Below are 19,762 nucleotides of genomic sequence, written 5' to 3'. Positions count from 1 at the left end.
CAATGAAAGAAATTCTTATAATTAAAAATAAATATAATTCATTCAGCAACACACTATCTTTTAATAACAAAATTTTGATGATTAAAATAGCTTAGGCTATCCCAGTCTTAAAAAAAAACTTAAATTATAATTTCAATAATATTATTATATCTCAAGGAAGTGTTGGCCTGTTATAGCTGGTATGTTATTTATAAAACATGAATGATATATCTTCTTGTCGTAGGAGGGTAAAATTGTTCTTTAAACAACACTTTAAACAACTGCCAAGACTAATAAACATATCCCACGGACTATATGTATTTATACGTGCTTGAAACATATATATAAGATAAAAATACACTGGTAAATGATTCATACAATAATAACCAGTTGAATTATGACGTCTTCCAGAATAAATATGCTAAATATATTAGATGCAATAAAAGTGACCGATCTCATTCTCTCTGCAATGTCAGTGCAAAGAGACATCTATATATATATATTTAAAGAAAAAAAACAGTGCTATGTTACATGAACAGGTAAATTGTTTTAATTAAATTTTATACTGTAAAACCTTACATACTGCTTTTGTTGTTATATTTTTGGAGAAGAACAAACAACTTGTTGATACTACGTAGTCTCATGAATGATACATCTCCTTATTAATTTATACCGACAAGAAAACAATGTTCCTTTACAGTACTTTATGTCACATAAAAGACAGGTGAGGAGTACTTGTCTGCCTGGGCCAATAACTAACGACGCAATGTAATATTCTAGTGTATTCCGCAGCCACTGCAGTAGTTAATTATCATCTCCACTAGACAATAAACCTCTACAACACACATTCCTCAGCTATCAAATGTGTACCACATGTCGTCATCATTTAAAGAGCTGTTTCAAGATTATAGGTTAAACAGAAGATTGTTATCAGGATAATAAATTTGCACAAAACAGCCTAAAAGGTAAAGGAATTGATGCAATATTCTTTGAAATCTTTTGCTTAACTTATTTTTAAATGAATAACCATATTACTCAATTGAAAATAGTCCTTCCCATCTAAAGTTATTCAATCTTTTCTAGTCTAGTCAACAAACCTTGTATACTTAAAGGGCCTGACACTAATCAAATCAATTGACATTACTCATGCTATACCACTCATGCTTAGAAACGTAACAAAATGTCAATGAAAACGTGAACAAACTCCACAAATAATCTCAATGTACAACGAAATGGATAATGAAATGTACATTATATCTCTATCGACCACTTTAATGTTGCAGAGGCTGATCAGCACAGGTGTAACCTCCTATGTCTCAGGTATGTTATCTGAACGACCCATCAGCTGATTTCAGACACCGGTTCATTTGCCTAGGTCTACGATGAACGGGATTTAAAATATTACATCGCTATTTTTAGACAATTTAAAACATATCTCCAAGATATCGAAATAATTTCCATTCAGAGGTGTTATTCAGCTTAATCCAATGTTTGTTGAATATAACGGTAACGTAAATCCCAAGGTTTTGTTTACACACATGCGAATCCACTGAGCAGGTGGCACAACGCCTAACTTCACTTACTTTGTGTGGGGCTCCTAAAAGTTTGTGTACGCCACCGATCTGACTTATCAAAGGAACGTTGATGTGAAACAAAAAATTTGGTGGACGAGTAGGTTCAGGGAAATTTGTACTAGCAAAAGGGTCCGTATCATCCAGGTACTGCACTCTACACATAAACGTCGCCATGTTTTAATGTGCTACTGACAGCACGCCGATTTGACCCCTGAACCCCTTGCTTGCATATTCATACGCCACCAGGTGAACAGGTGAAACTCGACATCCTCGCGGATGGAACGCTCACGGCGGAGTGGCACGCCACAGCGAGGAGATAAACCGGCCGTTGCAGCGGCTGACTTGGGATCCTGTTATCATCAGTCAGGCTAATCATGATAGCAAAAAAAGTGGGATGATTCACGCGGAACCACAGCGGAAGCCGCAATCAGGCGGGGGAGTAGCAGACAGGTAACAAATAATAAAACGTATGTAGGCTAACATGAGTCGGTCTTAGTCAATGTTTCATATTTGCGTTTGATTGTGTAATCAATCCTACCTGTAATCAGGACCCTCTATTTATCTCTTAATTATTAAAATTATATTTTTAAAAAATCGTTTCTGGGTGCACAGAGTCTAATGAATACTAATTTTACACCAGGTTTATTTTTTTCTTAACTGGTTCAGAGACCTATATAGGTCTCTGACTGGTTCAATTATTTTGATATGAAATTTGCCTTGTAGATCTATGTCGGATTTATTTCCAGCAATACATTTCATTTCAATACAAATATTACTCTGATCAATTCACAACAAAGCGTACGTTTACTGCATAAATCATTACACACACAAAATTAACGAACAGAATGCTCTATTAAGTGTAATATAATAAATTAAGTTATCTACGTTTTTACAATATTTATTTGTACTACCGACTAACTTCTAGCATGAAATGTGCGCAAAAAAAATGACGTTATTTTGAAGAGTTGTATAAACAGTACATCTGCATGTTATTTAAATCATTAAAACAATGATAATCACAGACTAAGATTAAAGTAATCTTAAAGTTTGTGTTAGAAAACTCATGCACTTTCCAGTATACCATTTACGGTATCTCTCCAAAAACGCGACTTTTACTCTATGTAGTGGATTTTTTATTTCGTTTGTTTGTAACTAGCTCACATACAGTGATCTTAGCTTAACAAACCATTGCTTCCAAAAGCGTTTTTTTTTTCTGATAACTGCTTCATAAATCTGCCAAATATTCGAAAGTATTTAGGACGAAGACTTACGTAATCAAGTGTTTTGTGGAAGCTTAACGTAGAGCAGTCACCAGTGAGGCAAGTCACGAATGGCTCAGTGTAGGGGAAGTAACTCGAGCAACACGTAATGCTATAGGAATTACTGCCCTTGGTCGAACGTGCACTGATTAGCATCTGCAGCTTGTGTATTAATAAATCCATTTTTATCCATACATTAGGTACACAATGAGTATCCCCCCTCGACCCACCCATCTTACCAGCACGACATTATCGTTTTAACCAGGTACACATATATATGTCCCTGTTTTAACCAACATAATTATATTTAAAAATCTACATATTTAAATGGATTACAAATTATCTTACCTTTCTAACATTGACGTTCATACTCTCCAGAAGCTCATTAACGGTGTCGTATCCCTTAAAGCTGTAGTCCGACTCCGTGACTCCTGGGACCCTAATGACCTTTCCACCTGCCCCTTGGCTCCGGCCATAGCAAAGGTCAAGGATATCTGTGATGGTTACGGACCCCTTATTGCGTTTGAGGACGTTGAACATCTGCTGTCCAGTTGGTCCCTCCCTGTGAGACCGGTGACGTCACGGGTTCCGCTTTTCTCCGGGAGGAGGACTGGCGTGTAGACAGAATGGACTGTCCGCTCCTTGGCTCTTCGATGTCAACCAATTTTTCCTCTGGAGGGAATGTGTAATCAGACCAGAACATCAACAGTATATCAATAATTGTTCTCAAAGCTCCCAAACTTTATATGATTATTCTAATTTGAACGCCTGCTCATCTTTTAAGTATTCTTCAATTTGATACTGCAACCACCATACAGAAAAAAAATTGTATTTATGAGTTTCAGTCCGCACTGGCCATACTAGACTGGCCACCAGACCCTAAGCTTTTTTTTGTTAAGAACTGCCAAGCTAAATTCTAATACTAGTATTATCTGCCCCTGGTTTGAAACTTAGGATCTAGAATCAGACATATCCTAGGGACCAAAATCATAAAGCTCAATTTCATTTATAATTTTGAATATTCTAGAGACAGGGGACCAGTCTATGGCCAAACAGAATAAACTCATTCATACTGAATAAGTAAATTAACCAACGCGACAGATGAATTGACATTTACTAATGGGTAGATTGTTTACCTACATCATATATGGGTCAAATCCAAACCAAAATATAATATCAATAGATGTTTTGAGAAGTTATAAAGAAATTATTAAAAAAGAAGAAAACATCTTCTATTATCTTGGTGTGAACCATTAATACATGTATATTTATCTAGCCAATTTGTCTGCAGATACCACATAGAAAATGACGGAGGCACATGTAGTAAATAACACAATCACTATTCATATCATATGTTGTCTTTTTTATAATCATAAATGTATAAATATTGAATATAATTATATGACAAACCTGTAAACGGACCCGCAACCATCGTGATGTAAAGTTGACAGATTGTCGAAGACAACGTTCATGCCGATACAAAAACACAGCTGAGAAAACCGTTTTTTCTATTAGTCAAAGCTTAAAACTGATTCTGAAAATTCTTGCGGTTAAATAACTACAACTGACTTATTTTCTCAAACCACAACAGCTCAATATAACAAACCGCCAAGGAGAAAACAGCCACTGAAACCAAGTCACACGGACGGGAACAATAATGGATTGTGCGGGTTAGGGGGCCGGGTTATTAGTCACCGTCTGCCGTATTCTATTTGCTATTATTAGTTCTAACCGTTGGGGTTGACGAAGTCAAAGAGTGCAAGTTGCTTTCACAACACGGATGTAAATAACGACAACTGTCAACATGCAATGATGGGGATGTAACTCTGGAACATGCACGACGCGTGATGATACATTTTCACATTGAGGGTATTTTCCCTGTAGTTTAGGAGAATTGTTATTGAACTCTGATGAGAATCATTTTTAATAAGAAACAAGAATTTTAACCTTTTTAAACGTAACTTTTTACATTTCCGGTTTCCTCTCCGAATGGGTTTGTATCAAGAACGCGCACCACAACCTATTCAGGAGTGAGTGATTTTTTAGAAGAAAAAATCTATATTTTATACATTCAGTGACCAAAAATGGCTTAAATCTTGTACATGCAATTTTAAAGTGCCCAGAATTTTATCTTTGTCTTCCTTAACTTTATATACATGTAACGAACAAAAGTATTCAAATACATCTAGATCTATAAAAGAAAAACGTTTTCCAATATTGTACAAAATGACCAAAGTTATCGGCAAAATGACAAACTTTTGCATTTACCACGAGAGTTAAAGTAAAAATATAATACATGAAATAAAATCTTATCCAAATGATGTGAACAGCTCACACCGGAAGACGATTTGTACAGCTCACACCGGAAGACGATTTGTACAGACTTGAAATGTGAAGTGGATTAGTACTTAAGTTAATTCCTAGTACATAACGGATAACTTAAGACACATTCATTACCTCCTAACAAATTCGTTAATAGTTTTAAAACGATTCTAATCAACGATGGGCATTAGGTAATGAGATATCTCCCACCCCCGGGACGCCTGGGAAGCAATTATCATGGTAAAGAGGTTAAGCAGAAATTCAGTGTTAGCACAAGTAAAAGCGGAAGCAGCACAATACAGTCATGACGTCATGAGTTGTAAAATATATTTCATAAGCAACAATATTTATAAAGAAAATATTAGATGCAAATGTAGCAAATAATATCAAACAAGCTGGAATAACAACAAGAACATTGTTATCTTAGTTAAACGATTAAAAATCCACTATCAAAATGGCCTGACCACAGCACGAGCATTTAAACAACCACAAATCTAAATATGACGTCATAACTTTTGCACAAAGCGCAGGCAAGTATTTACCTGGGACATTGGGAGATGGCTTGAGAGGGTCAGGATGTTTAGGAACAGGAGTGTCCATCAGGTTTGGGGGTCTTTCAGATTTATCGGTGCCGGAGGCCTTTCCAGCCGTACCCCCGCTTTCACATTCGTCCTTATTAGCGGGTCCAAGAAACCTGTCAATATCTTGTACCTTGCCAATATATCCACTCTTAGTACGGCGGACGTAGCGTTGTAACTGACGTTTTTGATCCTTACCTTCCGCTCCTGACTTGGGTCCTCCGGGTACCAGGTCTGGGAGTCCCTTGTTGGCCCCTGGGGACGGGGCGTGTAGACGAGACTGGGATACAGGTGAGTGAAGTCCTTCATTCGATGTAATCGAATTGGGTGATTTTGTCGCATGCAGCGTCCCGTCGTCTGGGACGACCGAATTGATGGAACCCGCGGACGCCGAATTGCTCATGTGAGCCAGGCTTTCGTTGGAAATGGCGAGCTGTCCCGGTCGACTATAGGTCGGAGGATACTCCACCAACTTCTCCTCCAAGACGCCCTCTCGCGAATTACTTCGTCGAAGCTTGCCGTTATCCAACATCCCTTCTCTTGAGTTGCTACGTCGCACTTTTTCATCATCCAACATGCCTTCGCGCGAGTTGCTTCTTCGCACTTTTCCCTCATCCAACATGCCCTCACGCGAATTACTCCGACGTACTTTGCCTTCATCCAGCATACCTTCACGCGAATTGCTTCGTCGGATACGACCGTCGTCTAGCATGCCTTCTCGAGAGTTTGGTCTGCTGCCGTGTTTCTTCTGTGGTCTATTCGGCGAACTTTCCCGATTAAATCCAAACTGAGAGCTATCGCTCGTGTGTCCGCGATCATGGTCATCCCGTCTCGATTTTCTGTCATCAAGATTGTCTTCCCTTGATCCTTCTCGCGTCAAACGTCGCACACCATCACCAGAGGGCGGTCTGTGCGAGCGACGCATTCTGTTGGGAGACTCATCTCGGGTGATTTTGTAGTGTTCACCGTCGCCCCTGTTCAGCTCTGATTTGCGATAGTCTTTTTTCCGATAATGTCCATCAATGTCATCGTCACCAGAAAACACGTTATCATGCGAATCGTCGCGTCGATACTGTCTTCTTTGTCTTCCCGGCGAGTCATCACGGTAAGGAGGATGTTCCTGCTCATGTCCGTAACTTCCAGACCCGCGAGAATCTCTACCTCTACCTCTGTCAGGAGACATGACCTTAGCCTCATTTTGTCTGGTATTTGGATTTACAGGATAGTCATGAGCAGAGAAATACTCGCCTGAATCACTCCTCGGGAAGCCAGTTTCGAGATGCCGTGTCGGCGGCTGAGACTGTTTAGGATGGTCCTCATAGTACGGGTCTGGATTTGGTAGATTTTGCTTCCACTGCTGAACTTTCTCTATGCTGTCTCTTAACGAAATGGTCTCCTGAGTCAGTGGGTCAGTAGGTTCATCTAGTAGCTCTTTACTTCCGTGCCGCCTTCGTCGTTGTACGGGAACCTCTTCCGGAGCGTGAACGATAACTTCCGGCTCAGGGGGTGCATCTAGCAACTCCTTACTGCCGTGCCTTCGTCTTCTCGCGGGCTTATCGTCGAGAAGACTTTCCCGGGAGTTGGATCGACTATAATCCTGGGCCATCTCCCGCTGTGACCGCCGGTCCCTGTCTGATCCCTGGGAACGTCTCTCACCCCGACGTGAAGTTGGTCTTGAATCCTCTTCGGTATTGTCGTAGTCGGGTTCTACATTAGACGGCTGCCGGCGTCGCCGTCGTGGTACCTCTTCCTCTTCGGCTTTCTTCATTGGCGTAGAGGTACCGTATACGGACTGACGCCAGGATTTCTCTGGGGGGATTTCCCCCATACTTTCATCTTTTGTTGATGTATCGCGATACGAAAATCGTTTACTCCTCGGACTATCCGTCGCGTTATAACCTGGTGACATAGGTTGTTTGCTTTTATCAAATTTATCGCGATACTTATAGAATGAGTCGTCTTTGCCGTCCCCACCCCCACTGTCCATCATGGCTAAAGCAGCCATTGCCGCCTTGTCCCTCAGATCACCGCTCGCCTCGCCGGCGTAGCTGCCAGACGAGTGCCGACTTCGTCGGGAGGTGGGTTGGTCCATGTGTGTTTGAGTAGAACAATCGACGAGAGCAGGGTTTCGATAATCCCGATACCGACTCTCACGCCGCGAGTCTCTATTGCTCAGTGGCCTTATCCGTTTGGTCCGCGAAACTGACTTTTTATCCTTCCTATACCGTGAATCCCGTTTCGGGGCTTCGTTTTCAGGCATCGGTGAAGTTCCCCTCGATATGAGGTACCGACCCTTGAAGCCTTCTTTCTCCGCCTCGGGAGCACTGTCATCCTCGTCACTGTCTGAGGACACTGAAACTTTCTTCCGAGGAGGCGGACGTATATAGTCACGTGACGACCGCCTCCTCTCATACCTGTCACCTCTGTCCCTACCAGAGTATTCCACATCTGACGATCGCGCCACCTGGCGGTCGTACTTTCTATTGCCCGGTGGCGACACCTCTGAACTACTTTTGTAAGCTGTGTACGGAGATGGAGTTGCAGCCTTAGTACCGTAGTCATACCGTGACGATCTTTGACTCACTGGGGATGTCTCCCGGCTCGCTGTTCCGTAACTGCGACCTGACCTGGATGACCCACGGTCCCACGAACTATAAGACCGTGTACTCCCGCCGTAGTCTGACAAATACCCAGATTTGCTACCATAAGGGTCAGATCCCGCACTCCGTGATGAATATTTATCGTATCCACCTCCGCCACCGTACTGATCTCCCCTTGTCTGTGTGGTCCCTCTACTACTCAATGGTGTATACATACTGGTTCCGGTATCCTTACCCGTGCTGCGCGGTGTCTCCGCTGACGAAATTTTCTGTATCCGGTCTCGGACGGAACCGCTTCCGTATCCGTACCGAGAGCCGGATGATGAGGGTTGCTGGTAGCCCGACGAGTAGGTTTTTGTTGGCGATCCGTATGACGACCCGCTTTTGTTTTGTGAGCCGTACGACGGACTGAGATAGCTACTGGTCCCTAGGCCGCTACTGTACCTACTGGTAGATCCGCCATAGCCCTTTCCGGATCCCATGTTGTCGTAAAGCTGCAATGAAAAACGAACGTTTACTTAAAATTATCAATACTTACTTATCTCATGTGATGACGATACGTCAAAACAATTATTTTAAAGCCATTATATATGTAATCTGAAGAAGTCAACACCGGTTAACAGTCATTATTACACTGAACGCCAACGTCAACATTACAATGCACACAACCGTCAATATTACACTGTACACAACCGCCAATATTACAGTGTACACAACCGTCAACATTACACTGTACACAACCGTCAACACTACACTGTACACAACCGTCAACATTACATTGTACACAGCCGTCAACATTTCACTGTACACAACCGACAACATTACACTGTACAAAACCGTCAACATATACTGTACATAACTATCAACATTACACTGTACACCACCGTCAACATTACACTGTAAACAACCGTCAACATTACACTGTACACAAACGTCAACATTTCACTGTACACAACCGTCAACATTTCACTGTACACAACCGTCAACATTACATTGCACAACCGACAACATTACACTCTACACAACCGTCAACATTACACTCTACACAACCGTCAACATTACACTCTACACAACCGTCAACATTACACTGTAAACAACCATCAACATTACACTGTAAACAACCGTCAACATTACACTGTACACAACCGTCAACATTTCACTGTACACAACCGTCAACATTTCACTGTACACAACCGTCAACATTACATTGCACAACCGTCAACATTATACTGTATACAACTGTCAACATTACACTCTACACAACCGTCAAAATTACACTGTACGCCACCGTCAAAATTACACTGTACGCCACCGTCAACATTACACTGTGCACAGCTGTAAACATAACACTGTACACATCCGTCAACATTACACTGTAAACAACCGTCAATATTACACTGTAAACAACCGTCAACATTATACTGTACACAACCGTCAACATTATACTGTAAACAACCGTCAACATTACACTGTAAACAACCGTCAATATTACACTGTAAACAACCGTCAACATTACACTCTACACAACCGTCAACATTACACTGTAAACAACCGTCAACATTACACTCTACACAACCGTCAACATTACACTCTACACAACCGTCAACATTACACTGTACACAACTGTCGACATTACACTCTATACAAGCGTCAACATTATACTCTATACAAGCGTCAACATTACACTGTAAACAACCGTCAACATTACACTGTAAACAATCGTCAACATTACACTCTACACAACCGTCAACATTACACTGTAAACAACCGTCAACATTACACATTGTACACAACCGTCAATATTACACTGTACACAACTGTCGACATTACACTCTATACAAGCGTCAACATTACACTCTATACAAGCGTCAACATTACACTACACAACCGTCAACATTACACTGTAAACAACCGTCAACATTACACTGTACACAACCGTCAACATCACACTGTATACAACCGTCAACATTACATTGCACAACCGACAACATTTCACTGCACAACCGACAACATTACACTCTACACAACCGTCAATATTACACTGTACACAATCGTCAACGTTATACTGTACACAATCGTCAACATTATACTGTATACAACTGTCAACATTACAGTGTACACAGCTGTCAACACTACACTGTACACAACCGTCAACATTACACTGTACGCCACCGTCAAAATTACACTGTACGCCTACGTCAATATTACACCGTGCACAACTGTTAACATTATACTGTGCACAACCGTCAACATTACACTCTACACAACCGTCAACATTACACTCTACACAACCGTCAACATTACACTCTACACAACCGTCAACATTACACTCTACACAACCGTCAACATTACACTGTACACAACCGTCAACACTATACTGTACACAACCATCAACATTACATTGTACACAACCATCAACATTACACATTGTACACAACCGACAACATTACACTGTACACAACCGTCAACATTATACTCTACACAACCGTCAACATTATACTCTACACAACCGTCAACATAACACTGTACAACCGTCAACATTACAATGTACACAATCGTCAACATTTCACTGTAAACAACCGTCAATATTACACTGTACACAACCGTCAACATTATACAGTACACAACCGTCAACATTACACTGTACACAACCGTCAACATTTCACTGTACAATCGACAACATTCCACTCTACACAACCGTCAACATTATACTGTACACAACCGTCAACATCACACTGTACACAACCGTCAACATTATACTGTACACAACCGTCAAAATTACACTGTATACAACCGTCAACATTACACTGTACACAACCGTCAACATTACACTCTACACAATCGTCAATATTACACTCTACACAATTGTTAATAGGACTCTCAACAAAACCGTCAACATTACACTTTAGACAGCTGCCAGCATCATTTGTCGGGACGAGTCAACTAAGCGTAGTTAAAAAGTTTTATGATTTTCGCCTTATATTATATTCTTTAAACATATTTTGCTGATTGTCGATGTGACATGCAGAAATGCGCCGTCAAACACTTTAAAAACTTTTGAAACTTTGTCATCCTGGCCAAGTATCATAACTCTATATGATAATTGTATTTATAGTACATTTTCTTCAAAACTACTTTAAGTACAAACGAACAGAACATTTGTTTACACAAAAATAAATTAATGCTGCATGTCAATCATATTAATGTATGCCATATGTAATACACACATGTAAAACACGCGTAGAGTATTTCACAGAATACACGGATGTTCCGGTAACATAACAGCTACACCTGGGTAGCTGAGGTACACATAGTGTTACTGGGGATTAGTCTGACGTCTGTTTGGGTTTTAGACCAGAACCCTTGGTTCATTTACAGAATTTATTGAGTGACGTAACACGTACGATGTCCAAGATACCGCGTGATGTCAACATTATGTGGATTTTACGCCGACGGTATCCCAATACAAAGCAATAATGATAGGTACTGGTAATGTTTTTATTTACATAATTATTATTAAAGTAAATATCTTTTTGACACATTTAAACACACACAGTCCCCACAGTTACACTCTTTATGTACATTATTATAGTATCATTTAGTATCAGTGTTCAGGGCATTATTATAGTATCATTTAGTATCAGTGTTCAGGGCATTATTATAGTATCATTTAGTATCAGTGTTCAGAGCATTATTATAGTATCATTTAGTATCAGTGTTCAGGGCATTATTATAGTATCATTTAGTATCAATGTTCAGGGCATTATTATAGTATCATTTAGTATCAGTGTTCAGAGCATTATTATAGTATCATTTAGTATCAGTGTTCAGTGCATTATTATAGTATCATTTAGTATCAGTGTTCAGGGCATTATTATAGTATCATTTAGTATCAGTGTTCAGGGCATTATTATAGTATCATTTAGTATCAGTGTTCAGGGCATTATTATAGTATCATTTAGTATCAGTGTTCATAACATTATTATAGTATCATTTAGTATCAGTGTTCAGGGCATTATTATAGTATCATTTAGTATCAGTGTTCAGGCCATTATTTAGTATCATTTAGTATCAGTGTTCAGGGCATTATTATAGTATCATTTAGTATCAGTGTTCAGGGCATTATTACTTGTTCAAATGACATACCTTGTCTTGTGTGATTTTATCAAATAATATAATTATATAATATAATATAATAAAACACTTACCCAGGGTGTTTTGGTCCTATCGTATACATAAATATATCCCAAACAATCACTTATATATACAAAATAATGTACATTGTATATACACACTTAATCCTCGAAGAAAAAGTAAAGTTTTAACACTCCGTTAGATTAGTACGTGCGGTACTTGATCTACACGTACTTTACACGTGCCGAGAAAAATTGACGAGGAATTGTGGAGCAATCTCTGAAACCATCCTCGTTATTATGAAACATATCCCAAACTAAACACGCTCTCGGGCGTGCAATGCACGCGGAAATGCCATCTATTGTTTATGTTGGTATTAAGGCAACCTGAGCCGGTGAATCAGGGAACTCTCCTGTGTGTGGAGTCACGCTGGGCCTATGATACAGCGCTCGTTCACGTCTTCTCAACATTAAACAGAAGGCCCGTGTTTAAATTGGAGTAAAAGATTAATTATATCTCTCCAATAACAGCTACATAAAACACACATCACAAATCTCTTATCCTTATCCTTTTTATAAGTGTTTCCATTAAATTGTCATTATGATGTAAACTGTCCAGCTAGACATCGCCATTACGTATTTCAGTATCCCCGCCGAGGGCCCCTCAGGTTAGTGAAGTAGTGAATCTTACTAGTGATGGGTCGGTCTGAGAGGGTTACAACCATCCTCTTATCTCTGTGGGGTGAGCATCAGTGCAACGTGCGTCGCATGTTGTGAGTATGAATACTGTTACTCCCTCCCCCTCCCTTGGGGGGGGGGGGGGGGGGAGGGGGGGGGGTCACATTTAATACCAATTATCATATCCTCGTGATCGAACTAGACATACACCCCCTCGTTTTCTGAAAGGTTGATGAATCCAATTGTTTCTATATCTTTTACAGACAGAAAAAGCGATGACGTCACAATATTGATAGAAAAGTGATAATAGACACTAACTATACTTACCGGAGCAGTGGCAGACACCCATCTTATAACTACCAACGGAATATCGGAACGAAATAATTTTACACCGTTTTTACAAATGATACAATGACACCAGAACGAATTCACTTTAATATTTTTCAGAAGAAAAAAAAATCACATAAATATTTCCCATAACGAATTCACGTAAATAGTTCAACTCGGAAACCGTTTTTGTCTGATCGATGATTGTGTGATGTCAATTTAAATTACATGACATGGCTCTAGAAAAGCTTCTAATTCACGTTTGTCGCCAACTATAACATACAAAACGGCAACTCTAACCTCACGTAGAGTATAATACCGTTATTTAAAATACTTTCCTCTTGGGAATACATCATTTAACATCACTCTATGGTAAAGAAATATTACTTACGAAAGCCTTACGTACGGTGATATTTCCTTAGATATAAAATCAAACGGGGCTATTTGTTAACAGCATCAAAACTTTATTGTTGATAGCGAAATACTTAAGCACGTGTACAATTCAATATTAATGGTTTAATGTTCATAATGTCACCTGCCTGCCCGTTATCGTTTACAATGTATTCTTAATTCACCTACAAGTATCCTTCTTTCTCTCTCTCTACCTATACTTCCCATTCCCTTTCTTTTTCTGCACTCTTTAAAAAATGTTATTTGTTCTAAGATTGCACTATGCTTTTCGTACAAAGTGAACACAATATATTTTTTATACATAAGCGACTCTTTATCACCGTTGAGGGGCCGCGGTGGCCGAGTGGTTAAGGTGTCCCGACACTTTATCACTAGCCCTCCACCTCTGGGTTGCGAGTTCGAAACCTACGTAGGGCAGTTGCCAGGTACTGACCGTAGGCCGATGGTTTTTCTCCGGGTACTCTGGCTTTCCTCCACCTCCAAAACCTGGCACGTCCTTAAATGACCCCGGCTGTTAATAGGACGTTAAACAAACCAAACCAAACCAAAGCACTCTTTAAGATACTATAATAGAATTAATATATGCTGTTTATTATTAGGCCATTACTAAGTTTTTCATATGTATAATTGTATTACGGAGAGGAAATTTGTAAGTTGTGACAACTAACGTCCAGTTCTTTGTGTATTGTTTGCAATAAATTTGATTTAAATCAAATTAATGTTGTACGTCACCGGTCCTTTCTTAACGTTTGGACGGAACTAGCTTCGCATATTATCATCAATTAAAAAAAATCGATCTTTAAAAATTAGTCTATGCTTATAAATGTATTTAGTTTAGAGATACAGGGTATGTTTCCATGTGGGCAAGTTATATAGGCACTCTAAATATATTCCTCTCAACCGTTAAACCATGTAACCAATTAAACGGTAGTTACGTGGCAATGATGGTACAGCTTTCTCACATCCACACAGACAGGTGCTCGGGGTACGTAGGTACGCTGAGAACAGAAGTCAACCTGATTGAAAAAACGGTCTTTGTAATTTGTTTTACAGACACGTTTATCTAAAAAAAAAAAAAAAAAGCCGGAAATGTTGACACGGACTACCAAGCCGACCAATGGATTCTTCTCGAAGGTTCGTAAACTTGGAAAAGTATATCCATACTGCAGTATATAACGATGGTTATCGCTTAGTTTTCTCCTTTCTGTGTGTCAGTAGCTCTTTAATGAAAAAAAAATCGAAATACATGCAGTGCCGGCGTCTGCGTTCGGAAAACAAATCGTAGACCAGGCACGTTACGTTAACCGTGGACTTCATGAGAGGAAGCGCAATAGTTTATGACGTTCATGATAGTTGTCCATGTCAAATCGAGGAGATACAGACCGGGGCTCTAGTCTATGGCATTTTTAGCTTGAAACCTGGTAACAAGCGACAAGATTCGTTTCTAAGAGTGATGTTCTCTACAACAAAACACGCAACAAGCGCATTGGTGAATATGATTAGAACTAGCAGTTAGCCCATGGTCAAGGACGAGTCGTGACCTTCACAAGGCCAATTTAGAAACGACTACCGGTAGATGGCACTGGATGCGGGCCAGATCCCATTGGTTCGCCTTCGTTCACTCTCTTTCTCTTGCCTTTGTAATCTATATCCTTGTTCGTTACACATTATTTCAGTGGAAACTAACACGTATAATATCGCTTTATGAAAATATGTTTTCCAGTGATGTGATGTTCTACTTTGCATTTTCGGAGTTGTTATTTATACGATTTTACTTTGATGCACCGTGCTGGCTTCGTTACCACCGAGAGAGTTATGAGGTTAGAAATAAACACGTGTTAATGCACGTGATCCGTAACAGTTCACATTTTCTCCACTTATAAATCTTAGGAAGAAAAAAAAATATTTGCACTATAACGTCTAGAGCGACGGTTTCTTACATAACCGCGAGTTACGTCCGTGTAGACGAAAACACTACTGATGGCGGGTTAACAACCTATGATAGAAGAACACCAGAGAAAGACACGCCCACTAACTGATCTCTGTGGTGACATTTCCTCCTCTATCTCCACTGTCTGATCTTATCGCCTCTTCTCATCAGATCAATTTTGACCGGTTTCTGTCTTCCTCGCTGAATCTGTCTTCCATTATCAACTCATTGCCAACATGGCCAGCACAATCACCATTAACGATACCATGTTTATCAACACTCCTACAAAGATATTTTATAGCACTGCCGATGATGAAATAAAGTGGAACGCCATTTGCATTTAGCCAAATCATCAACTAATGTATGTAGGTAATAAGACATAATCTCGCTGTAATTTCATACTGATCAGACAGGTAATTTCATTGTTCCCAATACTGATCAGACAGGTAATTTATTGTTCCCAATACTGATCAGAAAGGTAATTTCATTGTTCCCAATACTGATCAGACAGGTAATTTCATTGTTCCCAATACTGATCAGACAGGTAATTTCATTGTTCCCAATACTGATCAGATAGATTATTTCATTGTTCCCAATACTGATCAGACAGGTAATTTCATTGTTCCCAATACTGATCAGACAGGTAATTTATTGTTCCCAATACTGATCAGACAGGTAATTTCATTGTTCCCAATACTGATCAGAAAGGTAATTTCATTGTTCCCAATACTGACAGATAATTTCATTGTTACCAATACTGATCAGACAGGTAATTTCATTGTTCCCAATACTGATCAGAAAGGTAATTTCATTGTTCCCAATACTGATCAGACAGGTAATTTCATTGTTCCCAATACTGATCAGACAGGTAATTTCTTTGTTCCCAATACTGATCAGACAGGTAATTTCATTGTTCCCAATACTGATCAGACAGGTAATTTCATTGTTACCAATACTGATCAGACAGGTAATTTCATTGTTCCCAATATTGATCAGAAAGGTAATTTCATTGTTCCCAATACTGACAAGACAGGTAATTTCATTGTTACCAATACTGATCAGACAGGTAATTTCATTGTTCCCAATATTGATCAGAAAGGTAATTTCATTGTTCCCAATACTGACAAGACAGGTAATTTCTTTGTTCCCAATACTGATCAGACAGGTAATTTCATTGTTACCAATACTGATCAGAAAGGTAATTTCATTGTTCCCAATACTGATCAGACAGGTAATTTCTTTGTTCCCAATACTGATCAGACAGGTAATTTCATTGTTCCCAATACTGATCAGACAGGTAATTTCTTTGTTCCCAATACTGATCAGACAGGTAATTTCATTGTTCCCAATACTGACAGATAATTTCTCTGTTCCCAATACTGATCAGACAGGTAATTTCATTGTTCCCAATACTGATCAGACAGGTAATTTCATTGTTCCCAATACTGATCAGACAGGTTATTTCATTGTTACCAATACTGATCAGACAGGTAATTTCATTGTTCCCAATACTGATCAGACAGGTAATTTCATGTTGTCGAGAGGTTCTGATCATACAGGTATAATCTTTAATAAGAAAGATTATCATTATCTGATTCATCAAAATTATATCGGTGCTCCAGTACATGAACTCAGCCGAGTAAGATTCTATAATATATTTCAGATCTCAGAATCGTCCAAATCATTCCCATACACCGACTGTTAACCGGATACGTTGTAGGAAGTTGGAACGCGACTTTTGTATACTTTTACATTCCTTGACTATCTGAAGATATAATCGGTTAAAAGCCTATTAAGAACCACTTACTGTCCGTCTTGTATCTATACAATTCCTCTTGAAATAAAACGGTAGAATGAAGAGTTGGAAAGGCGCTCCAAACATTGGTCGAATTTCGAGTTTAGCTTCCGTTGAAATGTTTATTAGACAATGTAGCAATGCTCAATGGCATTGTAAACCCAGAAGTTGTAAACAAAGCCGCGTTTGTATTCGGCTCCAATTAAAATCGTTTACATTTTTTGAAATGTGTAAAGTTTGGCAATGAACAGGACACACTACTCGGCTTTTAGCCAGGTAGCCATGTCGTCACGCGCATCTAATTCCGCCGGAATCTGTTCACACCTGTGATGTCAATATCAGACAAGATATTGACCAAGAATCCACCGATATAAACAACCGATTGTATAACTACATCACTGTGTCACGTTCTAATCAATAACTTTTTTTTTTCATTTTACAACAAATGCACAAGTTATATCCTCTTATATTTATCTTTTCGTTGACCGGATGGAAGAAAGGCGAGTGTAGTACCGCTGCGCCATCCAACCATCCCACTTTCTTATTTCTGCATATACCCCTGCCTTGCGGGTTATATCCTTAATGGTTATATAATTTATATATCACTTATCACTTATTATTCATTAGTCCCCTGCCGGTGAAACCTAAGGGGGGGGGGGGGGGGGGGGCTATAGGGCTATAGGGTTTCCTCCTCGATAGTCCGGACGAACGGCAAAGGTCGACTAGTGGGGTGCAGTGTTTTGTCTGTCTACTTGTGGTGTGGGTGCACGGCGCAAGTCTATCAGAATTTCAAAATTTGATTTTATTTCCGTTCATACGTCGGTAAAAAAGCACATACGCAGTGAGATTTAATGTTGATTTATGGGTAAAAAGAAAATACTTAAAATTCGTCTCCTATAGGCGACGAAGATATTTTGACGCAACGAATCAGTGAATGCACTCCACAAGGATGTTGAGTGAGTACGGCTGACCGTCCGCCCGTCCACTCAGTTTTCCGCACTTTTCTCAGCCATTCTTTAATGTATGTCGGTGAAAGTTGGTTTGTAACTTCAGTATGAGTAGGTACAGATCAAGATCGAGTTTCCTGGTTTTTTGGGTCAATATTAAGGTCACTGCTACTATTTCAACGGGGAGGGTACATGCATTGCTTTAGCAATACCTAGCATGCTTGTTCGTTCTGGTTTCCTCTTTTCATCTAGTAGCAATACTGATAGAAGCGGATTATTTCGAGTAATTACGGACACTTCCGGGAAAAACCGGAAGTTGTTCCGCAATCTACTTGACAATGCGCCGTTGTGGTCTCGACTGTCACGATAAGATGATATTTATGTTAACAGTGTTCTTTTCTTGCAACAGTAAGAATAGTGCATGTTTCATACTAATTTACCAGTAACCAATCCCCTATGATGACACGTGTTGGTGACGTAATGCTTGGATACGAGAGGAAGAAGTCCCACGAGACTAGTTGTCTCAGACATTACCTATGTTCTCGTACTGATGTGTACCGTAAATGCCCAGTATGGGACACTTGGGCGAGTCGTTAACAGACTACCTCATGGTTTTCTGTATCGTTAACACATGTTGTGTAATATTTCATGTAGTTTTTTCACGCTTCAGAAGCAGACGACAGATATTGTTCTTCTGTAAGGAATGCTACAAAGACTAAGTGAGACAGGCGAGTATCGCGGGGAGGGGGTCTACTATCACGGGAACCTTATTTCTCGGTATCGCCAATTTGTAAGAGGGATTAATACGAATTACAAAGCATTCAGGAAGAGCACGTGCAACAATATGGACGAACTAAATTCCATGCTGCTCTATCTCGATATGAGATCTTCACTAGTAGATAACACATGTTCGCCTCGCCCAGACCTACAAGTCAGTAATCTCAAATGCAAAGTAGAATGTTCCGTATAGTATGGAGACTCAGCAGAAATAGTACTACTGCTTCATCCGTGAGTTTGGGGAGAGCCGTGCTAGACTATCTGGTACAATTATCATCAACATGCCTTAACTTCAGGAAATCCCTTAGCTTATTGTTTTATATGGGAAAGCTTTACAAACACTTATCCTTAACCAATAATGCTTTTCCTATGGAATTTTCCAAGTTTAGAGATTTTCAATGTTGATAAACTGTGGTATTGCACGGTTTTCAGGATGAGTTATAGAATATCTT

General features: G+C 39.7%; 1 protein-coding gene across 1 annotated transcript in view; it reads right to left on the bottom strand.

Moving 5' to 3' along the window:
* LOC117337842 overlaps positions 1–19,762 on the bottom strand; it is a 121,625-nt gene that overhangs the window by 56,208 nt on the left and 45,655 nt on the right. The window contains 3 exon segments of the mRNA XM_033898968.1: positions 3,161–3,436; positions 3,438–3,484; positions 5,677–8,806. Of these exon segments, the coding sequence (XP_033754859.1) occupies positions 3,161–3,436; positions 3,438–3,484; positions 5,677–8,806 (3,453 nt within the window).

Source organism: Pecten maximus, chromosome 11 (assembly GCF_902652985.1).
Source record: "Pecten maximus chromosome 11, xPecMax1.1, whole genome shotgun sequence".
NCBI lineage: Eukaryota > Metazoa > Mollusca > Bivalvia > Pectinida > Pectinidae > Pecten > Pecten maximus.
Note: the sequence above shows the minus strand (reverse complement) of the source record. Positions and strands in the feature narration are given on the sequence as shown.